The sequence below is a fragment of the Mus caroli genome, chromosome 9 (genome assembly GCF_900094665.2).
Source record: "Mus caroli chromosome 9, CAROLI_EIJ_v1.1, whole genome shotgun sequence".
In the NCBI taxonomy this organism is placed as follows: domain Eukaryota; kingdom Metazoa; phylum Chordata; class Mammalia; order Rodentia; family Muridae; genus Mus; species Mus caroli.
The window spans coordinates 4,157,532-4,169,587 of record NC_034578.1 but is presented as its reverse complement, the minus strand read 5'-3'; the positions used below and the strand labels follow the sequence as shown (position 1 = coordinate 4,169,587).

The 12,056-nt window shown below is 42.9% G+C and overlaps 1 protein-coding gene across 3 annotated transcripts in view; it reads left to right on the top strand.

The window, feature by feature from the left end:
* Yap1 (Yes associated protein 1) overlaps window positions 1-12,056 on the top strand; it is a 73,889-nt gene that overhangs the window by 53,271 nt on the left and 8,562 nt on the right. The window contains exons 5-6 of one of the 3 annotated variants that reach the window (XM_029481165.1): window positions 42-235; window positions 2,500-2,547. In XM_029481165.1, the coding sequence (XP_029337025.1) occupies window positions 42-235; window positions 2,500-2,547 (242 nt within the window). The remainder of the gene's footprint in view (window positions 1-41; window positions 236-2,499; window positions 2,548-12,056) is intronic. The other 2 variants (XM_021171848.2, XM_021171849.2) reach the window with 2 other exon arrangements.

The following is a 12,056-nucleotide window of genomic DNA, read 5'->3' as shown; positions in this document are numbered from 1 at the left end:
TCCTTTTCTAGTCTCTGAGGACAATCTTTGTTTCATTTCAGCCATGAACCAGAGGATCACTCAGAGTGCTCCAGTGAAGCAGCCCCCACCCTTGGCTCCCCAGAGCCCACAGGGAGGCGTCCTAGGTGGAGGCAGTTCCAACCAGCAGCAGCAAATACAGCTGCAGCAGTTACAGATGGAGAAGGAGAGACTGCGGTTGAAACAACAGGAATTATTTCGGCAGGTGAGACCACAGGTTAGAGTGCAGCCTTTGTCTTCTGGGCTTTTCCTCCCACAAGTCTGTGTTTCTCATTTTAGCTTCAATCAGCTACCAAGGAATGTTTGGTTTGTGAAAGTAGGCTCTGTCTGCCTGTCTTTGTCCCGTTCCTTGACTAGCCTTGGCTCACATGCACTGTAATTCATTGCCCTACATCATAAAAAGCTATATTTATTAGCCAGAGTGGTGATGCACACCTCTCCCTCTCATCCAGAATTTGGGAGGCCATTGCAAAAAGATCAGGAGCTCACAACCAGCCTGAGCTACATTGTAATGTGAAGGCTAGCCTGAGCTACATGAAACTGTTTCAAAAAGAAAAAAAGGAAAGTACCTGTGCAGTTGTCATTGCAGTTAAGAAGAAATGCTTCTTCCTAGGTGCAGGTGGGTTACAGACATTGGTTCTGAGCGCTTCACAATGGAGGGACTCTGGGCCGTCCCTTGGAGAAAGAGTTTCTACCTTAAATGAATTATTTGTAGAGTATACTGTTAAACGGTTTTTGTGTGTGTGTGTGTGACAAATGCTTCAGTATTGGAAGCCAAAGAATTTCATTTAAAACATTATACAGATTATTCCCCAAGTTTATAAGATCCTATGTCTTAGATTCATTTGGTGTGTTTTTTCACGTTGAGGGGCAGGAGGACCTGACAGTGAAGAACTTGAGACCAGTTCCCTCAAAAAACAATGTTGGTCATCAGGCTGAAGAAGAAGAAATGATCTCAAGAAAAGTTTGGGACTGAGCTGTAGTCTAGTGAAAGAGCATTTGCCTAGCATGTGTGGGGTCCTGGGTTCAGGAAATCCCTAGCCCCACCCAGTTATTTTGTTTATCTTAAAGTATTTAAGATATTGTTATATTAGTAAGAAGTTGGTCTTTGGTTAAGTAGTAGATCTTTTCAAATTTGTATAGAAAGTGTTTGAATGAATGGTACCGTATTACAGTGGTCAAGAGTGTACAAAAGGAGAGGACCCAGGACATAACAATCTCCTTTCCCCAGAGACTCTGGTTTTGTTTTGGTTGTAAAATAACAAAGTTTCTTTCCTCACCCCCTAAGATGTTTACCAACACAATAGTGTCTGTACTTCCTAAATTGCCTTTTCTAAAATCAGAGCTACTGTGAATATTTAAAATTAGTTTTACATTACACTTCTGTTCCTAGAATGTTGACCTTAAAGATTAACCTAAGCCGTGGAATCTCAGACAGACTCCTCCTACTTAAGCTATTGGTGCTCATTTATAATGTGCCCCCATGATCCAGGTGTGTTGACAAGGTTAGTGCCAGCAGACGATGAGAGAATTGTCTTGAAAGACAATAGATGCACAGGGAAAGCACACTAACACAGTTGTTGTCCTCTCCCTCTATCTCTCACTCTGCAGAGGGAAGGGTACTTCCCAGTTATATGAAACACTAAGGACAGGCGCACTCGCAAATTCGAAGGAATAAAAATAAGAAAGCCTGATTCGTTGTCTTTATTCTGTTGTGACCATGTGACTGGTGGGTGTGCAGTGCAATTTCATATGCATGTGGGCTGCCAAAAATCAAGATTGTTAACAGAATAAGAAACTCACTTAGTTTATACTGTCCTCTCATTTTTAACCTAGAGATGCACCTCTGTCACTGTGTTACGTCAGTTAGCCAGGGTTTCTTGGGCCAATTCTGCTACTTGTAAAATTCTTCCTTCCAAAGAAGCTTTCTGGCTGTTCTTGGGTGGTGGGTGCTGAACAAAGTGGCCTTTCTTCTTTACAGGTGGCCTCTGCTACTTTTTCTCTGCTGCCTCCTGTGTCGTCTCACCCATGTTGAAGAGTCAGACCTCCTCTGTTCTGATGCTAATGGACTGCATTTTAATTTAGAACTGTTTGTTTAGCAATCTGTAAATTGAGTACATCTTAGGGTCTCTGGCTTCTTGTGAACGTCTTCCATCCACTGCTGTGTCTTATCACTGAAACATTGAAAATTATTTCTCCCAGCTACCTCTAACACAGAAACAAAGCCTACCTGACTATTACTAAGTTTGCCTTTGTCTTGGCGTCAAGTCTTGCTGTCTATCCTCAGTGCTGCTGGACTGTGAGGGGCAGTGTGTTCTGTGGTGACTTAACTGGCTCCTATCCTCCTTAGCCTGCTGTTTCTTGGGTAGCTTGGGAATTCTGTGCTATGGTGAGATGTCTGGATACAATTTATAAGTCAGCCTACACAGCCAAACCATGTGGCTTAAAGTAATTTTTATCCGTCTTATTTTTTACTCTTAGGCAATACGGAATATCAATCCCAGCACAGCAAATGCTCCAAAATGTCAGGTAGGCTCTTATATGATGTTTTAGCATTGGGGAAAAAGATAACTAAATTAGGAAAGAGAGACACCGTGTTCCTGGCCCTGTTCTCATTGGAGATAAGCCAGAATGGATATGTTTGAGTCATCTTTCTCCCAAGACACTTGGCATTACTTTTCCAGGGGACTGACGACTGTCTGGCTGTGCTGATTCTCCCAGGGTGTGTGGCTTTTGAGACTCTCAGAACTTCCTATACCATACACAGTGTGTCTTGGTGGTCATTTTGCCAGCCTCCAAATGTATATCATTTTTGTTCAAGCAACTTAAAATAGATTTTCGTTTCTCACTCTCTTTAAAAACGTTTTAAAAGAATCAGTGAATTGAGCCATAGCAAAGAAAGTAGTTAGTTTATATACTTGCAGGCTGTCTTTGGAAATCCTAATGAATATGTTATTCTCAGTAACCCTTCTGAAGGAGGGCATTGTAAAAGCCCTGTTAACCACTTGGTGTTTCGGTTCTGCTCGGTGACATAGTGGTCACCAAGCACCAGGTACTCCTGTGGCTGCTCGCCCGTCTGAGCTGTGGGAATGGTGGCAGTCTGGGCACCAGTGTGGATCCAACCTGTTTCTGCTCTAGAAGACCCAAAGAAATTTGGAGTTGAAGAGAGCCCTTGTGCCTTTTTTAAATGAGCAGAAGTAGCTCTTGCTCCACCCCTTTGACCTCTCTTTCTTTTGGGGCATCACTGTATTATAACCCAGGCTGGCTTCAGTTTTTTCTATGGCTGTCCTGCCTCAGCCTCCCAAGTGCTAATAAGATTGCTGCCACATTAGCAGCCAAACTCAAACTCACACTTTTTTTTTTTTTTCTTCAAGACAGGGTTTCTCTGTGTAGCCCTGGCTGTCCTGGAACTCACCCTATAGATCAGGCTGGTCTCGAACTCAGAAATCCACCTGCCTCTGCTGCCCAAGTGCTGGGATTAAAGGCGTGTGCCACTGCCCTGCCAAACTCACACTCTTTGGAGCAACTCTAGGCTAAGTGGAGGGAACACATGCCAATGGACTTACTGGTGATAAAGTTAGATGTCATCCTTACTAAGAAAATAAACTGTATTTTTTTCTTTCTTTTTTCAATTTTTGGGTTAGGCTGGTTTTTGAACCCACAGATCTGCCTGCCTCTGCTTCCATGTCCTGGGATTAAAGATGCCTGACGTGAACTCTTGTTTTCTTTATCATAATGCCTTCATTTAACCAGAGCACCAAGGAAGGAAGTGCAAACACTAGAGCAAAGAGCACAGTCATTCTCAAGGCAAGAGACACTATGCACAGCTGGCTATAAAACTGCATAGCACTGGCTCTTACACACAAAGACAGTCTTTCCTTCTGTTTCTCTAAAGTAGTGGTTTCTATCAGTGATACTCAACAGACAAGGTAACTCCTTAGATTTGCATTCATATCATAAGTCCTAGAAGTCAGAATAATTGCAGAGATTCATTCTTGCTCATATCTGAAACCAAATCTAGCAAGTATAGATGCCTTCAGGTCTTCATTTCACTCTTGAATAGAAACTCTTTATGTATTGTTTTGTTTTAAAGAAAAGAATTCACCAAATATATAGGCCAGATGGCCTTGAACTCTCATGGATCCTCTGCATCAGCCTCGCAGTCCAGATTACAGCCTTGCCACCTGGCTTGGCTAGGGGCCCAAGTCAGTGATCATCCATGCGCTCAGTATGTACAAGGCTCTGGGTTCAATTCCTAACACAACAGTAAAATTTTTAAGGTGTTTTAGTTGGAGCAGATGCTTTAGATTTGTAGAGTCTACATCAAAAATGTTTGAGAGAGATAAATTTTGAAACTGCCATTACCCATGCTAAAGATTTAAAATACCAGTTTTTGTGGGTGTGGTTATACAGACCCATGGTCCCTGTACTTGGGAAGTGAGTGCTGGCGGGTAAAGACTTCGGAGCCTGCCTTGGCTGCATAGCAAGTTGGAGACTGGTGTGGACTTACATGAGACCCTTTCTTTTTTTTTTTTTTTTTAAAGATTTATTTATTTATTTTATATAAGTACACTGCAGCTGTCTTCAGACACTCCAGAAGAGGGCGCCAGATCTCATTACGGATGGTTGTGAGCCACCATGTGGTTGCTGGGATTTGAACTCTTGTCCTTCGGAAGAGCAGTCGGGTGCTCTTACCCACTGAGCCATCTCACCAGCCCCATGAGACCCTTTCTAAGGCAAAACTAGTTGTCAGCGTATGGATCGATGGCTATGAATCTCTCAATCTGTGTATTTAACTGTGGTGGTGAACTCTGACATTGAAGCTTCAGGGTGTTTCTCTCTCTTACCCTACATTATTACATTATTCTCCATGACCTTGAGACATTGTATATGGAGAGAAAAGTGACGTTTCTCATATCAGAGAGGGTACAGCTATTGCTCTATAACAAAAACCAGAACAGTAGGGTTTCCAATTTATTTAATCTGTTTTTTCATTACCCAAGAGCCTTCAAAAGTGGTAGCTCAGAGACCCAGCAAAACCAAATTGATAGTGCAGTTGAATGAGCAGTAGATCCAGTGTTGGCACACATCTAGCAGAACCCCAACAGGGCCGATAAGCTCACCCTTCTGGGCAAGGGGGCTTAGAGACTTTCCTTGACAAGGAAAGGGAAAAGGCAATGTTGCTGGACCTCGTGAACACTGCAAGAGAATGACTTTATTTGCTCTGACTCTACTTGGAGAAAAGGAATTCTCAATCTGGACTGCCTTTGAGGGAAGAGAGAGTGCATGAGGAAGACAGGCAGGAGAGCGTCAAAAAGAGACATGGCTTATAAGGGCTTCCTCTGTCCTCCTAAGCACCATGCCTGCCACGGTGTCAAGGAAGGGTTTTGTTCGGTGGTGGGCAGTGAGTGTTCGTTTATCAGGGTTTCTCTGGGTAGCCCTGACTGTCCTAGAACTCCACTTGCCTCTGCCTCCCAAGTGCTGAGATGAAAGCATCACTCTGGCAGGGAAGATGGTGAGGGAGGGGGCTTCTCAGAATCAAGGCAGTCAGCCACACAGTGCTCAACAGTCTAGGCAGACATGGGAAGGGCTAAAGACGTGCAGACTTTGTGCAGACATCATAGTTGTTGCTTTTTCACTTCTGCAGTAGAAAGATGCGTCTTATTCACGGCCCTAGCACAGCGGATGCAATTGTCAGCAGGTCCAGAGTCCCAAGTGTGCATTGGTTTTATTTACTTACTTACTTACTTAGACAGGGTCGCGGCTGTGTAGCTCTGGCTGTTTTGGAACTTGCGACTTAGACCAGGCTGACCTTGAACTCTTCGAAGGTTTTAAGAGCTCTCTCCTGAGTTACTAGATTACAAGTGTGTACAAGCAATGTCAGCATTTTTAAATAACTTCAGTCAAAACATGTTTTTTTAGCACTTTTAATGAGGCTAACAAATCATGTCTGTATTCTGGAATCCTGTAGCATGTGTGTACTCATTCATGGATTAATGAAAACCTCAGGCATGTGGTATGAATCATATTGACAGAAGAAAGACCTTTCAAGGTATTTTTAGATCTTTATAGCTAAATATGGAACTTTTCACCATAAATTATTGTATGTTTATAGGATTGAAGGAAATTGTTCTTATGTAGAGCTTAAATATTCATTTCTATAACCCAAAAGAAACTATACCTGTATATCTCTGCTCTGAGTGTGAATACCCACTACCTATGGTGTATCTAGGTCTCTCACAAGGCAGTCCTGTACACTCCAACTTTGTCACAGGTCTGGAAGACACACATTGAAGAAATTATCTTTCTGGATACATTTTGCCCTCTTTCTCTGTTGAAAATGGGGTTCTGAGTGTCTGAGGTCTCTCCCGCCTCAAAGGCTCGCAGCCTTATGCTTCATGGTCAGTGACTCCTATATTTGGTAAGCTGCTTTTCATCGGTGAGATCCTTGCTGGTCCCCTCTCCTACCAACTAGGACTTTCTGTTCTCTCTAAGGCCATGTCTCATCCAGGAGGGTCCTCATCAGAAGCTGAAGTACCCGAAACAAGACAATCACATAAATGTCTTATCTCAGATTTAGGAGATCAAAAGTCAGTTTCAGTCTTTATAGAAATGACAGGGTCAGTGTTTTGTGGCTGGGTGAGACAATTCTCCTTGTTCCTGGCACAGCTCCGGGTGCCTCAGGAGTGACTCTGTGAGTGAGTGACAACGTTGGAGGATTTGGCTAGCTACACATTAACACTTGATAGAAAAAAGGTTCAGCTGCCATATATATATGTGTGTGTGTGTATATATATATTTTTTTGTTTGTTTGTTTTTCGAGACAGGGTTTCTCTGTATAGCCCTGGCTGTCCTGGAACTTACTCTGTAGACCTCTGGCCTCGAACTCAGAAATCCTCCTGCCTCTGCCTCCTAAGTACTGGGATTAAAGGCGTGTGCCACCACGCCCGGCTGTGCTGCCCTATATTTTTTTAAGCAAACAATTTAGGCAAAATCAAGTCACTGTTAAGAACCATGTAAAAATCATTGCCAAAGACATTTCTTTCTTGAAAATTTAGTAACAGCAAAGAATTTGACTTCCCCCAACTCAAAACTGTCTTCCAAGTTAACAGACATCAGAAATCATAATTTACAATTCTTTTAACACTTTCTTCAACAGTATCTCTTTTCTCTTGGAATTCCTAAATTTTCATAAATCCTAGATTTATTTAATTAGTTCAGGGCCAGCCTAGTCTACATAGTGAATTCAGGGCTACACAGTGAGACAAAGGTATTGCAGAGTGGTTACCCTTACACCCTGCACACTGCTAATAGTTGACGTCTTTGATTTACTAACTAAAGTTCTCTTGAAGAAGTGATGCCATAAAGAGCTTTCTGGTTTTCTTGTTTGGTTTTTGCTTTTTAAGTTCTGAGTCAAAAAAAGACCAAACTCCAGAAATCTGTCAGAAACAGCCCAATTTAATATGTTCATTTTAGAAATAATGAAGAACTTTATGACTTAAAAGGTGAGTTGGGAAATGAGACAAATATGACCCTGTCTTGGTTTGGTTTTTGAATCAGGGTTGGCCTTAACTTGGATCACCACCATACCTGGCTAAGACTTTGAACTAAGACACCTGGCTAAGACCTTGAGCAATGACAGCTTATGAATTGTTGGTTTAGCCGGGCAGTGGTGGCCCATGCCTTTAATCCGAGCACTTGGGAGGCAAAGACAGGCAGATTCTGAGTTCAAGGACAACCAGGGCCACACAGAGAAACCCTGTCTCGAAAAACCAAAAAACAACGCCAAGAACAGAATTGTGGTCCAGATAGCTATCACCAAGACAGACTGTTTATAAGAATATGTATTTGGGGAGTTAATTTTTCATTTCCTACGTTTAAGTTTCCCCTTCACAAAGGTGACCCTCCTTAAACAGATGATTGTCAACGTGCCCGTGCCTGTATCCAAAAGCACATGTTTTTCACATTGCTCAGGACTGCCGAAGACAGTACAGACTGACTTGGCTGCATCCACCGTTGGCTACCCTTAGTATTTACATATGCAGCAAATAGGATTCAGTAAAGTTAAACCTGTTTGTTGTTGGCTTCAAGAAATTGTTAAAAGCTAGAGTAGTGATCAGTTGTTGAGTGTTTTCCACATAAATGATGGGGGGAGTTTTTGCATAAATAATGCAGTTTCCCTGGCTTTCTTTTTTTTTTTGTCTTGTCATATTTTGTGTTTTGTGGTCCAGCCTGACCTTGCACTAGAAAAGTAGTCCATTTTCCTCTGCCCCCACAGACACACCTGGCTTCCTGCCCACTCACCTCTTTCTTTCTTTTTGTTTTTTGTTTTGTTTTGTTTTCTTGAGACAGGGTTTCTCTGTGTAGCCCTGGCTGTCCTGGAACTCACTCTGTAGACCAGGCTGGCCTCGAACTCAGAAATCCGCCNGCCTCTGCCTCCCAAGTGCTGGGATTAAAGGCATGCACCACCACACCCGGCCACTCACCTCTTTCTTAATCATGTCTTGGGCATTCATTGAATCTAAGAACAGCTTCTCTTCCTATATAAATCAACCTGCATGCATGTGAGCACCATTGTGCACACGCACGTGCACCCCGAACCCTGTGTCAGATGTCACTTCTTGGAGCAAGGTTGCTACAGGGTTTCCTGTTTCTTAGTCTGTGTTAGCATGTGTTTTCAGCAAACAACACTATGGCATGGCACGTGACAGTCACACTTAAAGAACAGAAAACATTCTACATGTTGTCAGAGCCTTTGAGAAGGCTTTGGGCAGTTCTCAATACATGAGTGGAAGGTTGGGGTGCACCCTACTCCATGCTGCACGTAGTCAGTCAGATACTGAAGGAGGGTGAGCATGAAATTAGAGCTGACTTTTCCAAAGATCACCTGTAAGCTGTCCTATCGTAACTGATGTTGCCTGGGAGGTAGCTTCAGTGGTGCAGCGTTTGCCTCTCTCCAGTTTGGTCTTCAGCACAGAAATACATCCATTGTCCTTTAACTGGGTCAGTGTGGAGTAGCTGCTACAACTTAAGCCTGGGACAGAATTGGATGGTCTACAGGAGTGATATCACCCGAAGCATTAGATGTTGCAAGTTGCTCTGTCTCCAAGGAACTTGGGATTATTTCATCTTGAACACAGTGCCTAAAATTAGACTACTGAGCTAAAAATACAAGTTTGTTAAACTTCTCTTTTCCCAAAGGTAGTTGGAAAAGTTTGAAAGTCTTTCAAAAATGGGGAAGTAAGCAAATCAGAAGAAATTTGGCCAGAGTCGGGTCAGGCTTCTGCCCTGTGTCAGAGGTCAAATAGTTCTTCTACTAGAGTATTTGACTTTTTCTAAATCAAGTAAGTATTTTTAGAGCATTTTCTTCGGTAATAATTCAAATATGCAGTAGCTTTTCCCAGTGAGCCTGTAAATCTCAGCTAATCTGGGACATGTTTAGAGTCCTGCCCTGTGAGTAAAGTCAGTGGTCCCAGCCTGATGTAGAGGGAGCTTTCCATGGTGGCTCATAAGGAAGATGGCGCTGCCTGCTTTCCAGGATAAAGTTGAGTTTCTTGCCCCTGACTTCAGTGTCATTTTTCACAGTACATGGCCGGCAAGTGTGAGGTACTGGATTTGATCCTTAGTACAGCCTGGAAAGAAAGGAAAGCCATTGATCTGTGGCTCCGTATTAAATATGATGTCATCTTTTAAAAATGAAAGATAAGCACTGTGGCAACAGTCATTGAAGAAGACGGAGATTAGACTAGTTTTAGGGTTTGTATCTGACTGTTAAAACAAGGCTGTTAGAGCCCGGCCTTTAGGGCTTGAAGTCCTTCTGCTTCAACCTTCCAGGTGCTAGAATTACAGGTGTGCATTGTCACGGCACCTGGCTTAGGTTTACATAGGGGTTTGTGATTATATACACTAAATAAAAGGGTAAGTACCATGTGTGTTTGGCCACATAAAATTTGATTTAACTAAATTGTGTTAAGAGAATGGCGGGGCGGGGGGGGGTTATGGGGGACTTTTGGGATAGCATTGGAAATGTAAATGAAGAAAATACCTAATTAAAACAAAATTAAAAAATTTTTTAAAAAAGAGAAAGAATGGCAGGAAGCACAGAACCTTCTTTTCTGAGGACAGGAGAGAAAGCAGCAGCAGCAGCAGCAGGAGAAACCAGGGCTGGTTCTATGTCTAGAACAAGAACAGAAGTGTGTGTGCGATTAGAAGGCGCGGACCTGCCAGGTGATGCTGGAGCATGCCTTTAATACCAGTACTCAAGAAGCAGGCGTAGGTGAGCCTGGTCTACAGAGAGTTCCAGGGCAGCCGGGGTTGAGGTGGGCAAGGGCTGAAAAACAGAAGAAGGCATGGGCCTGCCTGAGTCAAAGCAAAGAAAGAATGAACAAGAAGCAGATGTCTCAATTTGAACTCTCAAAACTGTTTCAGGTACCACTCAATCAGTTCTGTTTTACAAGTTTCAGAACCCAGCCAGTTTACCTTGCCTTGAGTATAATGTTTATCATCTGTGTGTGTGCGCAGGATGGATGTCTTTGTGATCTTGGTTTCCTGCAAATCATTGCTAACCCTGTACTGGCTCTTGTTCTTATTGATCCCATCAAGGTCGGGGTAGCTGGATTTTGATCATGGCTCAGGGACCCTTCTGGTGGCTCCTTGGGTGACTAAGAATGAACAGCTGCCTTCATATCCCTAAGTTGCCTTTCTTAGTGACTCTAGACTGCTGGATCTGCAGCATCTGCTAGTGGGAGAAACTGAATTGTTAAATGAGTCTGGAAGTAGGGGCTCAGCAGTTAGGAGCACTGGTTGCGATTAGAACCTGGATTTCCCAGCATCCATGTATATATGGTAGAGCATAGCTGTCTATAACTTTAGTTCTAGAGGGTCCTATACCCTCAAACATACAAGCAAAACACCAGTGCACATGAGATAAAAAGAAATTAAAAAGGGAGACCAGTAAAAGCAGAAGAGCATCAGAATTCAAAGCAGCAAAAACAGATACTTTGAGACAATTTCTCCTGGAACTCATTCTTGTAGACCAGGCTGACCTGCCTCAGCCTGCCTCTGCCTCTGCTGAGTGCTGAATTAAAAGTACAAGTGTTCCCTACAGCCTACAGGGGCTGCTACCAGTTTTAACCCATTCAGTAACCTTGGAAAAGTACAATCTTCAGAAGAGCCAAGATAAAATATTGTTAAAATATTATGAAGATTCAGCACACTACAGTTATTTCTATTAACTATTTGTCAGCTGTGGACCATGCTACTGTTGACTGAACAGAATTCAAAATGAGGCAGGCAAAAAATATGCGTCTTTGATAAGATGCCTCTGAGGTGCTGGGATACGGGTATTGGCAGTACTTGCTTGATTAGCACGTCACAGAACCCTGGCTCAGTGTTGCTACTGTTTTGGTTTTTTTAATTAATTTATTTTTTTATTTAAACAATTTTTTATTAGATATTTTCTTCATTTACAATTCAAATGCTATCCCGAAAGTCTCTTATATCCTCCCCCTGCCCTGCTCCCCAACCTACCCACTCCCACTTTTCCTGGCCCTAGCATTCCCCTGAATTGGGGCATATAATTTGCAAGTCCAAGGGCCTGTCCTCCCAATGATGGCCGATTAGGCCATCTTCTGCTACATATGCAACTAGGGACACAGCTCTGGGGGGTACTGGTTAGTTCATATCGTTGTTCCTCCTATAGGGTTACAGACCCTTCAGCTTCTTGGGTACTGTCTCTAGCTCCTCCATTGGGGGCACTGTGTTCCATCTGTTTCTTCACCCTGTCCTTACAGGGCATAGGTTAATATGGTATGCTAAGCACCACGAGCATGCTATATGTTCAGGGTTTTAAAGACATGTCCTGCAAAATTCAATCTCAAAATGCAGCTGGGATTGTTGTAGGAGTTAACATGGGAAGAGCATTGCCTTTCTTGAACCCTAAATAATAGAAAGAAAAAAGATGTCTTAGCAAGAAGCCACACATAGGAAAGCCACCATTATAGAGTCACTTCTTACCTTTCAGGGTGATGTTATCAGTG